The sequence below is a fragment of the Kryptolebias marmoratus genome, linkage group LG6 (genome assembly GCF_001649575.2).
Source record: "Kryptolebias marmoratus isolate JLee-2015 linkage group LG6, ASM164957v2, whole genome shotgun sequence".
Classification (NCBI taxonomy): domain Eukaryota; kingdom Metazoa; phylum Chordata; class Actinopteri; order Cyprinodontiformes; family Rivulidae; genus Kryptolebias; species Kryptolebias marmoratus.
In genome coordinates, this window is record NC_051435.1 from 16,513,727 (window position 1) to 16,531,789 (window position 18,063).

General features: G+C 40.3%; 2 protein-coding genes across 8 annotated transcripts in view; one reads left to right on the forward strand and one right to left on the reverse strand.

Annotated features, from left to right (window-relative positions):
• The first annotated feature begins 888 nt into the window (after positions 1-888).
• On the forward strand, positions 889-10,746 carry tfg (trafficking from ER to golgi regulator). Of its 3 annotated transcripts, none has more exons than XM_017410054.3 (8): positions 889-1,033; positions 2,892-3,105; positions 3,217-3,300; positions 4,886-5,032; positions 5,875-6,042; positions 6,134-6,283; positions 9,339-9,431; positions 9,540-10,746. In XM_017410054.3, the coding sequence occupies exons 2-8, from the start codon at positions 2,922-2,924 to the stop codon at positions 9,944-9,946; spliced, it is 1,233 nt and encodes a 410-aa protein (XP_017265543.1). In that variant the 5' UTR covers positions 889-1,033; positions 2,892-2,921; the 3' UTR covers positions 9,947-10,746. The 3 variants fall into 3 exon arrangements, with proteins under 3 accessions (XP_017265543.1, XP_037831877.1, XP_017265544.1); XM_037975949.1 differs by having other exon boundaries at positions 9,543-10,746; XM_017410055.3 differs by having other exon boundaries at positions 6,137-6,283.
• A 703-nt stretch (positions 10,747-11,449) lies between these two features.
• Positions 11,450-18,063, reverse strand: part of LOC108232460 (target of Nesh-SH3) — a 31,390-nt gene continuing 24,776 nt past the window's right edge. For all 5 annotated transcript variants that reach the window (XM_037975948.1, XM_017410265.3, XM_017410267.3 and 2 more), the window contains 11 exons: positions 17,469-17,531; positions 16,432-16,554; positions 15,984-16,073; positions 15,683-15,892; positions 14,513-14,618; positions 13,480-13,559; positions 13,022-13,051; positions 12,784-12,942; positions 12,488-12,610; positions 12,245-12,399; positions 11,450-12,162 (listed from right to left, as the gene is read on the reverse strand). In XM_037975948.1, the coding sequence (XP_037831876.1) occupies positions 12,284-12,399; positions 12,488-12,610; positions 12,784-12,942; positions 13,022-13,051; positions 13,480-13,559; positions 14,513-14,618; positions 15,683-15,892; positions 15,984-16,073; positions 16,432-16,554; positions 17,469-17,531 (1,100 nt within the window). In that variant the 3' untranslated portion in view covers positions 11,450-12,162; positions 12,245-12,283. The remainder of the gene's footprint in view (positions 12,163-12,244; positions 12,400-12,487; positions 12,611-12,783; positions 12,943-13,021; positions 13,052-13,479; positions 13,560-14,512; positions 14,619-15,682; positions 15,893-15,983; positions 16,074-16,431; positions 16,555-17,468; positions 17,532-18,063) is intronic.

An 18,063-nucleotide genomic window follows, 5' to 3' on the forward strand; every position in this document is an offset into this window, starting at 1 on the left:
TTTGACCATTTCAAATATAAAAGAGCTGCATGTCATCAGGAATACATAATAAGAAAACAGGATTCGATTATGATATGTGTTTAGGATTACTTGATTTCATTGGTTTTAATATGACATTGAAAAATGTTTACAAACAAAATTGTTCAGCATATCTGAATGTACTGTATAAAACCGAGTTACTCTTTTGCTGGTATTGTTTAGGCTTTGTTAATAATTTACAAAAAAAACAAGACATTCATTTCATTCATGTTTTAAATGGAATAGGAAAGTTTTCAGTAAGTCAACCGTGTAACTAAAATTTCATCAATAAACAGTTTTTAGTATAAAGTGCAATACATTCATTATAATCCAAAAGTAACCCAATGGTATGCTATAGGTAACCCTGTGCTTAAATGTAATGAATTTTATTAATAGTAACAACAATGTTTAGTGCATTTTTCATTTTTACTGGTGACATTAATATTCACTTAAACAGCATTTTGATCCAACCTTGGTGTTTTATAACCAATATTTAAAACAGGAAAGGATGGAAATATGTTTTTGATATTTTGTTTTATGCAAGAAATACTCAGATGCTGTATGATTCGAACTGTTTCAGATGTGATGGTTCATTAACTATCCAGAAAGTCCCCAATGTTTATTTATTTATTTTTTTCGTGGACAATGCTAATCTGCAGTTATTTGCTCTATAGTTGAGGTCAGTTCTTAACTATTCACCAATTTGATGAATTGATTAGCTGTAGCCCTTGCTGCATCAGTATCAGTTATTGTTTTGTATCTTTTACTTCGGTATTGCTAAGAAAAATACAGCGTTTAAAGGTAACTTGACCCAGCCCTGGTGTTTTTAAAGAGGAACGCGCTTTGCTTCGTTCTGCGGCTGCGCAGAAAGATTGCCACGTACTGGTTGACGTTGACAGTCTGGAGGACACTTCCTGATGCTGCTCCCCGGGTCTAGCTAGGCTAGCTAAAGATTTGGATTCTCACCCTTTGGGAAAACCTGGTAAACACAGAGTGGTTAAGTCGTCTGATTCAGGTAAAATGCTTTACTGGGTTTGGGGTTTACTTGTAATATAATTTAGTTGTAAGCCATCTGTGTCTGTTAGCTGGCGAGCTATGTAGTTAGCTGGAGCTGGCTAATGTTAGCACCAAGCTAACGGTACTTTAGCGCTACTTTACCTTTTCTGAATAAATGTTGAGACTGATTTGTAGAAAGTTAAAGTTAAACATCTTAGTTAGGCTAGGTTGACACGTTTTTAACTGAATGTTAAGCTGTCTTACTTTGTTTTGTTTTTCCGTCAAATTAATTCAGCCACTCAGAAAACCACTGTTTGGTGACCCATTTGATTTTAAGGCAAAATAAGCAGACTGTTTCATCACAATGTTTCAACTATGGGACAAAGAAGTCTAATGTTATCGTGGTTGTGTTGTGACTAATGACTTGTCAGGGGTGAATATGGCCTGCCAAACTTCAGCTGTCACAGACACTGCATCGCTGCCCTGTGGTAAAATTAGCATCTTTTTAGCAGCCACAGAGTTTGGTTACATTTCAGTCATGTAATTCCAGTCGAGCTGATCATCGTTTACGTGTCCCGTCAGGATAGAAACCAGTTTCTCCTTGTCGCCATTGAATATGACTGTGTTGCTAAATGTTAGCCACTGCACAATCCCTAGCATCTAGCTAATTACTCATCTGCCCAGAGCTGGAGCATTTCTGGAGTTTAAGTCACAGCAGGATTTCATTCAGCTCATTACATCAGCTGGATAACACTCTGACAATAAGTGACATACTGCTAAATCACAAACAATCGTATCTTCTTTAAAACTATGTAACACTCTTGCCTTGGTGCAGATATCCTAGTACAGTATTTGCACTTAGTAAAAATATAATAAATGAGCAGGTTTTTAAACAAATCATATTGTGACGGCTTTACTAGTTGTGGGTTTAGAGGCTGCACAGTCATAAATAACTGTAATCAATATTTAGCTTCTAAAATGTAATTTTGTTAAGCTTTTAGTTTTTGAGTTTTTGCTTTAAATGTGATTTAGGCCATCGTTTTGGATGTTTGGATTGGATGCTTAGTTCGTGTTTGAGGTTTGGCAGCAAATCAAAACATAACCACAGTGATGCTGGCTTTGCATCTAAAGGCATGCCTTGAATCCATGTGGCTTATTTGAAACCCAACCAGTTAAACTGCTTAGGGAGTTTTTAATGGTTGATATTTGAAGAAAGAGTTGTTGTTTTTTTCTGTAAATGAAGGGAAGAGAATGTAAGCAATATTCAAAATGATAGTGGAGGAATTAGGTGAAAGGTTTCTCTTATCGAAGAAGTCATTAAGGAGGTTTGTAATCATCAGTGAGTCTTTGCCACTTCACTGGGTGATTTTTGACCCTTGGACTCAACAGTTCAATGGACAGGCCTGATGTTTTGGAAAGGTGGAAAAGGTCCTTGTCTTTGAACTTTGTAATGTGGATTTACTCAGCAGGAAACTGCAGCTACAGTTCTGAGAAAACATATAATTAGTCTGTTTAAAAGTGATCTATTTTAATCAAAGATACTTCTTATATCAGCCAACCTCCTGACCTGTTAATCTACTTACTGTTCACAGATGAAGTCGTACTCGGTCTTCATTTGACTCTATTAAACACATTTATGAAGCATAAATTTAGTTTAAAAAGAGAATATAAAAATACCTTAATGACTTCTTTATATTTAACCATTCACTTAAATAATACTGCCTCACCTGCTTCATAATAATCCCATTTCTTTGCAGAAAATTGTTTTGCATTTATATTTGATATATAAAGCTGTCTACAATAAGAGAACTCCAACAAAAAGCATCTTGTTTGGTCATTTTGTTTTTAAAACCTGCCTCCTCTTATTCTGGGTTAAGCGGTGGGAGCCTTAGAGGTCAGACGGCAACATGAACGGCCAGCTGGACCTGAGCGGGAAGCTGATCATCAAAGCCCAGCTGGGCGACGACATTAGACGCATTCCTATCCACAATGAAGACATTACATACGATGAGCTGGTGCTGATGATGCAGCGCGTCTTCCGGGGGAAGCTGCAGAGCAACGACGAGGTCACCATCAAATACAAGGATGAAGGTGAATATGGGCACGATTTGTGTGCTCTGGTTGCGCTAAATGTTAATTGTTCACTTTGATTTGGATGCACCGATGTAATGGAGACACTTTTTTTTGTTTTTTTTTCCTCAGACGATGATCTCATCACTATCTTTGACAGCTCTGACCTGTCCTTTGCAATCCAGTGCAGTAGAATACTCAAACTGACATTATTTGGTAAGACCTTACATTTTCTTCTCGTGCTCCTTTCATATACAGCGCATTCACTGCCAGAGATCAGGTTTTCCATCTGAGCTGTTGCATCAAAACGTCACTGGAGGGCAGTCCAACATATGTTTCACACAACAAACCTCAGCTCTGCACTGAGCTAATGACGCTGCCAGCACACCCACCTGACTTAATTTTGAAGTGTCTTTGTGCTTCTAAGAGTTGGTTGAGTGAACAAATAATAACAAGGATATTTTCACAAAGACCTGGCTTTGTGCCTGTTTGCCTGATGTTGTTTAGATGAATAACCTGTAGGCCTCACCCAGTTATGTCAGTCAGGGCATGTTTGTGTTCATTTTTTTTCTTTAAGTTAACCTCCTATAGTACAGCATTTGTCCGATAATTGTGATCACCAGGTGATTAAAATCCTAAGGGCACAAGCTTAACAACTATATTTGATCCAGATTGTCCTCACTTGCATACAAGATGCCTTTTATTATGTTAATTACAACGGTTTTTCCTACATAAAACAAAGCAACAGATGTGGTCAGTCAATGCTACAATCTTCAATCAGAAATTTACCCTCCAAACTTTGTTAATATTTAAAGACAGAGTAAATATCAACTATAATCTCATGACATTGGCATCTCTGCTTGACTCACGGGGATCTTGCAGAACTGTAGATCTGCCTATTCATTCTTTATGATTGAATTTTATTTTTCTTCAGTCACTTTATGCAGAAAAAATGAGGGTTGAATGTAGTTAAACTCGCACATTTTTCAAGTCGCACATCCACAGCATTATTGGTATTTCACATAGTTTCGCCAAACCCCGCGAATGTGAAATTTATGTTGTGGTAAATTGATTACCAGTATTATTTCGTAACGTTCAGCCAACATACGCAGCCACACGAACCAGAAAATATTTCACGGGGAAAACGGCAGGAACAGACTGCCCCATTGCACCTCAGTTGGGCTCTTTCAGACAGAACCATGAGCTTCATGGTTCCTGAATGGTTTTTGTCCTGACATTTTTATATCCTTGGCGTCCTGTTTCCCTTGAATTGGGGGGAAAACGTGGCGATAGTTAGTCATTCAGTTAATACAAACACCTACACATTGATAAAACATCTTCAGAGAAACCAAACGTTCTCAAGAAACGTCAAATAGTAAAATTAGCCAACAGTGAAATCCAGGGTTTATTAATCCAACATGTGACCGAAGGATTATGTCATTTTTGACTCCTCTGTTAGTCACCTTAATGTTCTTTTTGCAACCATCTCCCAGAACCTTCCCGAGAGAAATAAATGAGGGGAATGAGAAAGAGATCACTTTCCATCTATTTTATAAATTTTTAAAATGATGTGAGTTCATTTTAAACTTTCCAGAAAACCCTCTTAATTTTCAAAACTTTAAACAAAACTTAATGGGTTTATGAATTTATACAAAACAGAATGTGCAGAGATGGAGAAGTGTTGGACCTCCAGTGAGATTGTTTTCAAAATACACATCGAGCATTTGCTGTAATCAAGTTATTGAAGCATTTGCTTTTATTTCCTCACTCGGGTCTCCTCTCTTCATTATGAACTCTCCAGTGAATGGTCAGCCGCGGCCCTTGGAATCCAGTCAGGTGAAATATTTGCGCAGAGAGCTGATCGAGCTCAGGAATAAAGTCAACAACCTCCTTGACAGCCTGGAGCCCCCCTCAGAGCCCGGTCTGACTTCTACAGCACCAGAAAGTGGTAAGCATCCCCACACACACACACACGCACACGAAGTATTCCAATAAAAAGAGCAAATCTTTTCTTGTAGATACAAACTTTTGAGTCTCTCCTAGTGTGTTGGTGGGTACAGCTGCTATTTGAATTGTTTAAACATTAATTCTGCCCTCTTACAGATGTGCTCAATGAGAGTGAAAAGAAGAGTCTAGCATGCCCATTTTCAATTAGAGGGTGTGATGTTTTCTTAGGCTTCTGTTGAGCTTCCCAATGTCGTTAAAATGGATTGCGTGACCTTCCTAACGAATAATCTTTTATTATTTCACATATAACGCACAGACACTGGCACCAGACTGAGACAGTTTATAAGAGTCGGTCCCTTCTGAAATCATTTAATGTGTTTTTAATAGAATATTTGTTTCCAAAAATACACTGAATTTGTTCTGTCCAGTTCGATTGTGGTCAAACCAGCCCACATGTATGCATGACATCAGAAATAAGCCCTTTTTGGCATCATCCTCACAATGATCAAAGCTTTTATTTGGACTGTGTGTGAAGTTGGGTTATTGCTGAATGTTGATGGTTTAATTCAGGGTTTAGTTTTGTAATTTGCTTCATAAGAGCAACTTTGGACTTTAGCATTCGCCTCTAAAAAATACATAATCATGACACATTCCTGCATTCAAAAAGTAAAGTACATTGAAAAAGATTTTTAGTTGCTGATCTTTTTTATCAGTCTGGAAAAAAGAAACAAATGGGTCATTGCTTTATAAGTCACTAATAAGCTTTTTTTTTTATTTTAGTAACATGATCAGTTTACGCATTGTGTCCTTGGTGCTCAAACAGTTTTTGGATGTGTTTTTTAGAGTCGGTGGACGGACGCGATGGAAAAGTTGTAGCAGCGGACTCTTCAGTGAAACAGGCCCCTCCGGTCAGTGCAGCCAGCATGTCGGCCTTTGACCCGTTAAAAAACCAGGACGAGGTCAACAAGAATGTCATTTCTGCTTTTGGTCTGAGCGAGGACCAGGCCCCAGGTACTTCACATTCCACAACTACAGACAAGCAGGATGCTTCCCTGCCCGAGCGTTCATGTTATGTCCCGAATCTGCGTATTCCTTTTTCGAGTAGTGGCCCCAGCGGTTGCGGCAGAGGAGCGCTCAGGAACACCTGACAGCATCGCCTCCTCCTCGTCTGCGGCGCCTCAGCCCGGAGTGGCCCCCCAGCAACAGCCCCCCTATGCTGGAGTACAGCAGGGACCCCCAGCTGGAATGGATGGTGAGAAACTGTCCGCACAGATCTGCTGCAAACGAATCTTATTCACGCGTTCGTAAACTTCATGCAGGCTTGTTGCCTTTTTTGGCAGTCAGTTTCTTGGATTTGAAGAATGAGTTTTGACTGTGAAACCAGTGCAGTGTTATCTTAAATGCAGTATAAACAAGAATATTCTAGGAGGTAAATTCATCTCACGCAGCACAGGCCTTGTTGTGGTTTTATACACTGACGTGTTTGGACCAAGCCAAAGGCATTGATAAGAATAAACGAACAAAATTTCTGGCAGCATGTTGGGAAAACAACTTCTAGGCACAATACCACAGAAAGCTTTAGCTCAAAGAAAGGATCAATGTATTATAAATATTATTTTTACCAAACTTTATGAAATGAGCAGGGCTATTTATAACTTCAATTTTACTCTAACTGAATGTGAGCTCTACTGGAGCAGAGAAGATAAAGGGTCGCACTTCCTTTAAGATTTATAATTTGTTTTATTAGCAGCTGACTACACACAAAACACAGCTGATGAGTAGTTACAGGTTAGAGTAACGATGTACTTACCTGGCTCAGATAGTTGCTCCAAAAGGAGGAATTTGTGAAGGCTAGCCGGCAACATATGTTTCACACAAAAGCTAACTTAACAGAAACCTGTATGTGATTCTTTTTCCATCTGTTACATGAAAATTAGGTAAATAGGCTCAGTTTCTTGTGAAATAAGTAACCATTTCTCTCTGAGCTAAAGTTGGCCTGATTAAGAGTTTGCTACGTATGATGATTACTCAGCTCAGCAGCCCGACTCGCCTTATTGCAAGAGGTTTTAGAACAAACAAGTATTAAAGTAAGTTTAATTATTAAACTTGTTTTTACTTGGAGTTAGCGTAGATTTGCATGAAAGTCCATACAGTTTCCGTTTGTTTCCACTGCAGTCTGTGTGAATTTAGGAGAGAATAGTCTCAAAAGAGGTTGGCTAAGATTCATTTGAAATTAGTTGCTGTGGTTGGATACATCTTATCCTGTTGTTAAATACATCTCCAAGCCCAAGTCAGTAAGAAAAGACAAAACAGATGATCTTATCTGTTTTTTGGCAGTTCTCGTTTTCCTTCCAGTTCTGCACATGGTTGGTGCACAAAGACCGTAACCCAAACCCTGCGCAGACTCATCTTTGACTTTCTGGGCTTCTTTGCTGTCTTAATTAGTATCTTTGATTTTAGTTTGACTGTAAGTGTGACTGACTATCTGAAGATGGTTTGGGCCCGAGGTTTTAAAAAGTATCATATGTGAGGGTTGGATGGTAAAGGAACATGTGGCCTTTTTAAAGACGGTCAAAATCGCACAATGTAAGCTTTGGCTACATGATATCAAAAGAATGCCGTTAACAGGATTCATAAGCAGATGGTAAAGATTTTGCCCTATTGACTGATGAAGACCAACCCACGGCAATAATTTACAATTGTGCAAAAAACAAAAGCATATTTCCCTTTTTTTTTTTATCAGATGGACAGATGTGTGTTTGGTGTGAAATGTGTTTTTAAAATAGCAGCTCGGTTTTATTGACTCCCTCTTAAGGCGTACAAAGAGGCCAGCAGATTTACGACAAAATCATTGAAAATCCATTTTTCTGACTTCTCTTGAAGTCAGTTTCAAGTAGCCCCAAGCCGTATCTTTCTCCTTGCTGACCCGACTGCCCTGGACTGAAGTGAACTCCAGGCCTGAAGGTTTCTCGCAGTCATCCTTCAGGACAGAGCTTGATTTCACACACATGCCTTCTCTCGCAATAAAGACTACTGTGCTTGTCTTAAAGGAGATAACAGATGGCTGCTGTCTTGGGGAAAATAAAATGAAGCGTGGCAGAGAGGTACAGTAAAAGTATTTAGGTGTCAAGTGCTTCTTAAATTGATGTATAAAGATATTTACCTTTGTTTCGTTGAGGGCAAGAATTAATTAGTCTTGTAATGCGTATGTTGAAACGTGAAGTATTGGTGTTTTTCTTTGAGTTTGTGTTTTAGCTACTCCTGAACAGTGTGGGCGCAGCTTTTTCATTCTTTTTTTTTTCTCCACCGTTGTGTCAGATTATGGCTTTTAAAGTGAACACCCATTTGTTGCCCATTCTTTGAAATGTCTCATTTCTAAGTTAAAGCAGAAATGTATGTTTGAGGTCAAAAATGCATGACATTTTCAGTTTTTATTCATATCATATTTAGATGAAAGCACTTTCAGAAATAACGATGACCATAATTCTTTGCACATGATAGTTTATGACACTGATGATGGATATTTTGAAGAAACTGCTGAAAGTTTCTGTCTACAAACTCATTTTAGAGCTGCATTTACTCATTGTGATGCTAAAGAGTGGTTCTTCGTGGTTCACATTGTGGACTTCCATCTGCTCAGGCACCTGCATTCTGCTTTCTCTCACAGCCAAGTCTTTCTGTAGCCTGCCCAGAAAACAATAAACTTTTTGGGGTGGATTACTAGCAACTAAAGAGTTGTACCAAAGCGTTTGCAGCTGTTTTTATCAAAACATTTACCTGATTTTTCTGTCCAGATGAACAAGATACAGATGCCTCATCTGCATGTCGTCATATCAGATGCTGTTGGAGCTTAGAGAACATCGAGGATGGTCTGAACTTGATCAGCAAAACCACTGAATGATGTGTAGGAGGGAGAGGAGTCTGAAGCAATTAAGGACAGTTTTGTCTCAGCCTGTAGTCCATAAATGTGATTTATGTTATGTAGTTGAATTCATTTTATGGACAGTTGTTGGGCAGCAGGGTTCTTACCAGGTTTTAATTGTTGTAACTAAACAGTGCAACAGTTCCATGTGGGATTTTTGATCTTGGAGTGGGACTGAATGGGATTTACACATTTCTTCCAGTTGTATATCTCTTCTGTGCAGCAGAAGTGCGTGTGTGTGTGATTTGTAGACTTGTTGCATCTGGATATTATCTGGATGTGGTGGTACACCTTTTAAATCAGTGTGGAGAGTAAGTGGTTACATTGGTGCTTTGAGAATACTTTAATACTTGGTTACTGATAATATTTGTCCCTGCCTTTTCAGGTCAGGTGTATCAGCAGTACCAGGCTCCAGGTGGATACCCTCCTCAGCAACCAGGTGCACCACCGCAGCAGCAATACGGTGTGCAGTACTCTGGTAAGAGGTTAGGGTTTAAAAATGAAGTAGCTGCTGTGATAAGAAGTGTTGTTGGTTTTTTTTTTTTCATGTTTAAAGTAAATTAACAGGACCGCTCTCTGTTTGCAGCAGGATACAGCTCTCAGCCCGGAGCCCCTCCGCCCGGCCCTCAACAGCCGCAGCAGCAGCAGCAGTTTCAGAACTACCCTCCACCCACCTCCCAGGCTCCAGGCCCAGGTCCTGCCCCAACCCCTGGCTTTCAGGGAGGTCAGCAGCAGCCCCATCCACCTCAGGGAGCCCAGCAGTATCCACCAGGAGCCTTCCCTCCCCAAAACTATACCTCCCAGGCCTCCCAGCCTGCCAACTACAACATGCCCCCGAGCTCCCAGCCTGGCTCGGGGTACCAACCCCGCCCAGGGTTCACCCCACCTCCAGGTAACCCTGGCACTCCTCCGCCTGGAGCTGCTAATCCCTACGCCCGCAACCGTCCCCCTTACGGGCAGGGCTATACTCAGCCAGGTCCTGGATACCGGTAAAAGAAAAATGGAGTTCCTTATCCTCTCACCCCCCTGAACCCCCACACCCCCCATCACCCATATGTGGCTTCAACTGTTTGAAGTGGGTGCAGAAAATCTGTCTACCCACCCGTTCAAATAGCCAATCCAAATAATATAAAACAAGCAACCCCTCTCTGTCCGATGGTTAGCGTCTGTCCTCCCTCTCTTTAACACACCTCTCTGTTCTGACCCAGCTGTACCCTCGTGTCTTATTTCCCCTCCTCCAGCTGCTCTGCCCTCCCGTGTCCGTCGGTGTAGCAACGTAACCAGTCTGTATGCACACACCTGGGAGACCAAAACAGGCTGTTGCACAAACTGTCAGTTTTCATTGTAAAGGTGTTTTTTTTTTTTTTTGTTTTGTTTTATTTTCTTTGCGAGTGAGCTCGGCCATTTTGCCACAAAAATCTCAAAACGGATGTGAGTTTAGATGAGTTCCGAAAACACTATCACGATGAACCCGCTTTTTTTTTTTTTTTTTTTTTTTCTCGGTTCTTTATTTTAATCACCACCATGTCGGTATTGATGACGTGTCAATGGAAACTGCCCCATGTTGGGAACACTAGCTAAGTGAAGACTCCTGGGAGGCATAGATCCCAGAGTCATGAAGGGTTTTGTTTCTTCGTGTGTATCCTCCAGCACAGCTTGCTGTTCCTTTCTATCCTCATCTCATCACTGGTTTTTACTAATATATCAACTCAAATTCCACTCTCGTGATATTAGTTGTTTATGTATAAATGTTAACATTTTTTTTCTTGAACCTAATAAATGATTGAAACCCAGCTGCAGTCCTTGTTTTTGTTTTTTAAATAGTGTAGCTTTTTGTGTCATGTAGTTATTCTCTTGGTGTTTTTAATTTTCATTTATTTATTTTTTTCTTTTTGTGGTTTGTGAGTTCACGTCTGTTAAGTTTGGCTTGTCTCTTTGTTTCTCCCCACCCAGATTTGGAAAACGGTGGTAATGTTGGTATTTCTGGTTTATTTTTCTGTCTGTGGCTTGTGGTTGGCGGGGACTTGTAGCGAGGGAGTATGTGGTTAGTCTCCAATGTCAAACTAAGCACACATGGCCATTAATGATCATTTAGAGAAGCTTGTACAAGTAAAATAGTGCTAAGTAGGTGTTTCTCTGCTGTGAATAGTCGTTATTAGTTGTTGCTGAGAGATTTATTCAGTTGGGTTAATTCATAACTGTGTCTGCATGCTGGAAAAGAACGTGATTCTGGGGAAACTGTTCCTAATGTCATTATTGATGCCTTAAATATTTATTACTTCAATTGTGAGCTGTTGCGCTAAAGCTTAGTGGAAAGATAATAAACAACTGGTTTGGCTTTTTAAAAAAAATTTTTGGCGTATCAAGATACTGATAAGACATGATTATTGCACAGGTGTGCCTTCAGCTGGCTGCAATAAAAGGCCTCTCTGAAATGTGCAGTTTACTTTCACTGTATTGGGGGTAAGTATCGTATCATAAAGACTACTCAAAGTGTGTAAATATAAAACCAAACTTTATTGCTGCATACATACAAGGTACATGAAGCACGTGCAGTCACGATCGAGGAGAAACTCGCAATGACCGAAAAGTTTTTATTTATTTACACTCGAAACAGCTTTGCATGTGAAGGCTTCCACGTTCAAAACTTTTTAAATAGTTTCCGTATGGCTTCTACGAAATCCATAAATGTCAAATGTTTGGTTTAACCCTTGACTTGTTGCAAATTTATATAAAAGTCGTTTCATCTTCTCCCTGTAGTAAACTATGTCCCTGGAAAAATGCGCCCTATTTTACACCATATACATATATGAACAAACGTTTCATACTGTGCAAACTGCAACTGCTAATAAAGTCCTGCAGGTGAGTTCTTTGTGTCTATATGAACTTCACCAGTGTGTGAGCTCACTGACATAAATACTGGAAGCACATTTGTAATTCCTTATCTCAAATGTCTGACTACACACAGAATATTCATCAACAATCCTTTGATAAATATTATCATACAAGTTATTACAGTTTGGGAGCCAGCTTCCCAACATTATTTCTATGATTAATGTAAGTTCATTGTCTTGGTTTACTCAGACCCAGTCCTCTTTTGTCTGTTATGACATGTTTGATAAATACAAAAAAAAAAATTTAATTGTTGCAAAGGTTATCAAGGATTCTGTGACAACCAACGGTCCATCCAAGGCTCTCATTTGAAGAGTCTGCAAGATTAAACAGAAAAAAAAATGGACTCTTTTTCAATGGACTTTTTTCGGCTTTAAGACATTTCGTCTTCTTCCTCACCATAGAGAAAGTCTTCCTCCGGGGCGGCCCTGTGGGATCTTACCACTTCCCGGGTATGGACGTGCCACACTCATACCAGCCCACGTAAGTCACATGAGACTTTCCTCCAATTTCGCCGAAGTGTACGGGTTCATGCCTCAGCGCTCTGAAGAACCCTGACGCACACGGACACAAGGAAGAGATGAGTTCTTGTAACAAAAAAAAAAACGCATTAAATGATCTGAAACCGGTCAGGGAAAGTACCTTTTCGGCTCTGTAGCTGGTCAGCCATCATCCTGCTCCCAGTCTTACCATCCAGGAAGGAGTCCACAAACTGACAGTGGTCTTCGCCGTACCCCGTCTGATCTCCAATGTTGTAAAAGTTCCCTGCAAGAGTTTGGAACACTGTTAATACAGTAAGATATTTGCCTGAAGGTTGAATACGACACTCGTCAGACTGTAACAACTGTTAAATTTTCTCATACATTTGTGGGAGTTTTCCACATTGTATGTTTCGTGATCTGATCATTTCTGTCAGAGACATTTCTGTGTGCAAATACCGTTGAGCGAGTCACTCAGGTAGATCTTGTATCTCAGGGAGTTGCAGAGCTGGATGCCCACAAACTTTCGGTACCAAGTCCTCTTTATGTACTGCTTCCCGTTGCATTCAGAGTAGGCGTCGGCTTTAAATGGGAACTGAGTCCAGATGGCGTTTTTGCCTGTGAGAAAACAAAATCTTCACTCTACTGCAGGTGATGAAGAAGGGAAGTGCTCTGATGACGGGAACAAAAGATTCACCTGAGGCTTGTTCGCTCACACGGGGATCCGCTACAACCGAGAGGGAAAGAGTTAGAGCTAATAACGTCATCAAAGTCAAAATGCTGCAGGGCCTATCTGGCATTGCGTTTACAGCGTTTAATAGCAAAATGCTTGGCTTTTGTTGCATATGGGGCAGAAGGTCAGATAAACAGAGCACTCTCAGCATTAGAGGTTTGAGATAAAGTAGTATTTAAGCTGCTATTTAAGAGGTTTGATCAGCAGGTAGATGATGTGTTAGAAAGGAGCCTCTGATGAGCCGATAAAGTGTTTTTAGTCAGACCACAGGACCAAGTTAAATTGTTCAACTATTAGCCAGCCTTTTAGGACTCAAAACAACTGAATTCAGTGTTAAACCAATAACTTGGAGATGCAACCAACTGGTTTATCTTTTTAGTGCAAACACATCCAGGGTTTATCCGATGGTTTTGAAAACTTGCCTGATTCTGTGCTGAACGTTACTGGCTCACTGGAGGGTCCGATTCCCAGTTCATTCTTTGGCGTCACTTTGAATTCATAACTGAAAATGTTAAAAATAGCGACAAGGATCAAAGGTAGCATTACATTATACAGCTCGGTACATTCAAGACCTGGTACTTATCTGGTAAGCAGTGTACCTAGCAGTACATTATACGGCCCAGTACGTACCAGGTACGTATTTATTACTTTCAGGGTATAAACTGAGTTGTATTATGTATTACTACCAAATTGAAATATTTATTTATAGAAGAAAATGACACAAATGCATATTCATAACTTTCGTCATAACATTTATTCTCAAATTTGTATTTCTGTCCTTATAAGAAGATTCTATTGACTTCCATTCAGTTCTGTAGCCTAACCCAGATCCCAACCCTAACCCTGCCTCAATGTAATTCTCACCTTAGCCCTAAACCTAACCCAAACATAATGCTCCACAGTATTAAGACCCGTTTCTATAAGGATGAGTGGTCCTGACAAGGTTGGTGATTATTCCAGAAAAGAGCCTATAAAGGTAATAAAACCGAGTACACACAGTTGATGGATATTCCACGTGCTGACTTCAGATGTCCTGGCCTGTCCAGCACACCCAGCGGCCCAGGGGAGGATCCTGGTGAGCCTCCAGACTACAGATGCTGACATTTAACTGAGCGACCCACTTCATCTCCACCCACATTTCCTCAACTTTTGTGTGACTGGGTTTTTTTCTTTTTTGTGCAAAACCAAATGTGACTTGTGTGACTCACTGCACGTGCTGCCAGAGCACACAGAAATCCAAAATAGCTTTAAAGGCAGCACACCGACAACTCTGCTGTGCTGTTTAATAACTCTCTCCTGAAAAGCTCTACACTGAACCTTAATGTGATTAGTCACTGGTTTGGGCTTAAACCAAGGATTATCCTCTCCAACATTACCAGTATTGTAACCTAAACCTGCCAGCTGTTCTGCAACCAAATGGAAAATGGATCATATCAAAATGTCGTTATTTCATACTTGCTCTCTGGTGTGAGATTCTCCACAGCTGTGTGCGTCTGGTTGGTTGTCAGTACGGACACCTCTTTTCCATGTGGTCCGGTGGTTGTGGACACAACTTCATACTCTGATGGACAAGGCGAACAAATCACACACAAACAGAGGCCGATCACAAGATTTTCCAATCTTCACAATTTTTTGATTCACTCTCGTACATGCTGTAGATGACTTATCAAAGGTGTTCATTTAAACCACAATCAGACTGAAGGCCTAGTGTATTTTACATTAACAGAGGTGGCTTTGGTCCAGGAAGTCATCTTCCAATCAAAGGATGGGGTGTTTGATTCCCAGCCCCATCAAAATGTTCTTGAGCAAAAAAAAAAAAACACTGTACTCCTCAGTGCCCTTAATACACTGTTTGGTGAATGAGTGAGAATATTCAAGTGCCATTTAACAGAAAGGCACTGTATTCATGTGTGTCAATGAGTGAATGAGGCACATTGTAAAGGGCTATGCAGAACCTAAATGAGGTTTAAAAGATGCTCATTTTAGCCATTTATCTTTTTTTTACGACTCAAACTCAAAGCTTTGAGGATTAAAAGGTTTAATTTTTGTAAAGTGCACCACAAATTTATCAGTTTCTTGTTTAACCCTAATTTACTACAAGTTGCTTTGTCTGCAATCCTCAGTTTTAAATGTAACTTGTTATGAATTTCTGGCCAACCTTAGCCTAGAGATAAGGTGAGGTGCTGCTCCTCTGCACTGAAAGTAGTCAGCTGAGGTGTTTCTGGTATCTGAGTAAGACGCCTCCCTCTGGAGGTTTTTCATCACGTTCCACTGGGAGGAAATTTTGGCTCAAAATTGGTTTAAAGGATTATATATCCTTTGACGTGGGGATTTTAGTTTAAATACTTGTTGTTCCAATGAACTGATTCCACCTCTGTTGCTAATTTCAACACTAACAACAAAAATAAGATCAGTTTAAGCTTAAAAGGAGCCTCAGCAGGTAAGGGTAATCAGCTTATCACTTATCTGATTATTATCAGTCACTGGCTAGAACTGAGTTATAATGACTTGCTTTCCGCTTAATCATACATGTCTTAAAGGACATTAAACTGAGCCAGATGGACTGGAATGAGTTTGACCCAACAAGGCACACCCCTGTCAGTGTTTTGTGTCCCCACTCTGTACCTCTGGTCTCATTATCAGATTTCTCCCAGTCGAGGATGACGAAGGACGGGCAGCCCTCCACGGTAACCACAGTGACGTTGGACGGCGGCGCTCGGGGAGGACTGGTCACATTCTGATCGCTGCCTTCCTCATCAGGGAAGTAAGCCATAGAGGTAGTGATGGAGCACGGCTCATCTGGCTTCTTATCTGTTTTGTAGATGACATGTGGAGCTGCAGACAGGCACAGGAAAGATGTCAGGTCTTGATTTTAAACCCAGCAAACTCAGTAATTGTAAGGCTTATGTAAATGGTGAAGTCGTACCAACAAAACGCTTCTTGCCCATAATGTCTACCTCAGACGCAGGCAGGGGCCTGAATATGGAAGAGTTTTCATATATGTCAAAGCGGCTGCCTGAAAGGGAAACAACGAGGAGGAGGAGGAGGGGTTAGATGGATGTTGCCAGCACTCCCTGGCAGCCCTCTGTGTCCTCTTATTTTACAGCTTTGGCCGCTGACTCCAACAAGCCAGCCCAGCACCTGCTTTGGCCTGCACACAGTCTCTAGGTACTAAAAAATCTATCTAACAACTTTGCACATGTGCATTTTTACCCACATGTCCTGCTCACCTTCTTTGTGCATGCAAAAAACTCCAGAGTGTTTTCATTCTCAAACATTCTTACACTCATAAAGACATTTTTGTGTGTAATATTCCAGGCATTGTAAACATATAATTGACTGTTTCTCATAAGAAATGTTTAAATTGCGCCTACTGTTTACAGCAGGGACGGCTGTGGTCGTCTGCGGCTTGCGCTCATGCTTTGGTTTGGCTGTGACCACTGGGAATGGCTTCAAGATGGACTCCTTTTCTCCTTGTTTAAGATCCACAAGTTTATCTGAGGACAGAGGAGGGGGAGAAGATATCAGCTCTTCTCCCACATCATCTGACTCACAGTAACACACAGTTGTGATCCATCTGCTCTGGCCATCTTCACAGAGCAAGTCAGCGGCCTTTTTCCTGGCTGCTGAGAGATCTGAGATCCCTTATGGGCTTAAAAGAAGATAAAGGCATGCCAAGAATTGTCTGCTGAGACCAAGGATCCTCAAATGCACTAACAAAACACACATACACTTGCTTGTGCCCAAGATGATGCCTAATGTTAATTATAATGTTAGGATAAGTGCATCAGCGAGCATTTGAGCTCAGAAAAATTCTATTTTGACAGATGTGAGCATTGGTTTTTTTGTTTTTTTTGCAAAATACAGTGTAAGGTACAGCACATAAAAGCACAGGTAGGATATTCATTGTTTATAACCTTCCCACAGAGCCCCACTTCAGACGATGTGTAGTTATTGCCTGGTCAGGTTTAGGCACAGAAGCGTCATGGTTAAGTTCAGTAAAACCATAATTTATTTTCACACTGCCATGACCAGAAAAGGCTCAAATGAAACTTGATTCCTCTGAATGAGTGAATCTGACCCTCGCCCCACCTTGGCTCAAAGTCATTACCATGGCAACCAAGTTAAAGGAGAAGAAGCTTGTGGTTTTTAGTGTTAGCAATGTGTAATTTTTACATGCTACATGTTACAGCACTCGATGCAGCAATAAGTGTCATATACAGTGCTCGTCTTAGTGAGAACCATTCCTTAAAGTGACTTCTCGTTTAGTTTTTACCATTATTGTTATTTTTCAGAAAAAAGTTTTGGAACAGCCTTAATAAAAATGTGTTTAAATCATGTCTTTGCCTGGATGTGTGTATGGAATTACAGTGTAGATGATTAAGATTGTGTGGTCTGTGGACTCCCTCACCGTCATCTTTGGATTCCCTCACCATATTGGGTGTCTTGTTCTCAGGAACAAGAAGGTGAAGAACTGCAGGACATTGTGGGAAATGAACAATTACTTCAGATTAAGTTCGCAAATAAAACAACGAAACAAGCGGCTAATGCGAAAGAAGCCTGTAAACAGATGTTTTTGATTGTTTAGCTGAGCAACACAGATTAAAAAGTGCAGAGTTTTAAGGTGCACACACAGGGAGATTTTTAGGACAGAAGTCTTCAAACATACTTTGTGCTGGAAATAAAAACAAATGCAAAAAACACAAGCACAGTTAAAGCAACCAAGCATTGTGTCTGTGAAATCAAAGTTATTGTGCAAAGTGCAACCCCAAAGCACTACTATGAGCTCTGAATAAATAAAACTGACGTGACTGATGAAACTATAAAACTGTTTGAGTCCAACTCTCCAGAAGGATAACAAGAAATACAAAATCCTACTTTAATCCTAAACAAGAAATAAAGACGTCTGGTCTGATAACGTTTGACTTTGTTCTAGCTGAAGGCAATGCAATCTGACCGCAATGAAAACAGCAATAAAATCAACCAAATATGGTCAAAAACACATT

Coding starts and splice junctions, on each gene's coding strand:
- tfg (XM_017410054.3), top strand. CDS start 2,922: ATGAACGGCCAGCTGGACCTGAGCGGGAAGCTGATCATCAAAGCCCAG. Junction 3,106..3,216: donor CATCAAATACAAGGATGAAG/GTGAATATGGGC, acceptor TTTTTTCCTCAG/ACGATGATCTCATCACTATC. Junction 6,284..9,338: donor ACCCCCAGCTGGAATGGATG/GTGAGAAACTGT, acceptor CTGCCTTTTCAG/GTCAGGTGTATCAGCAGTAC.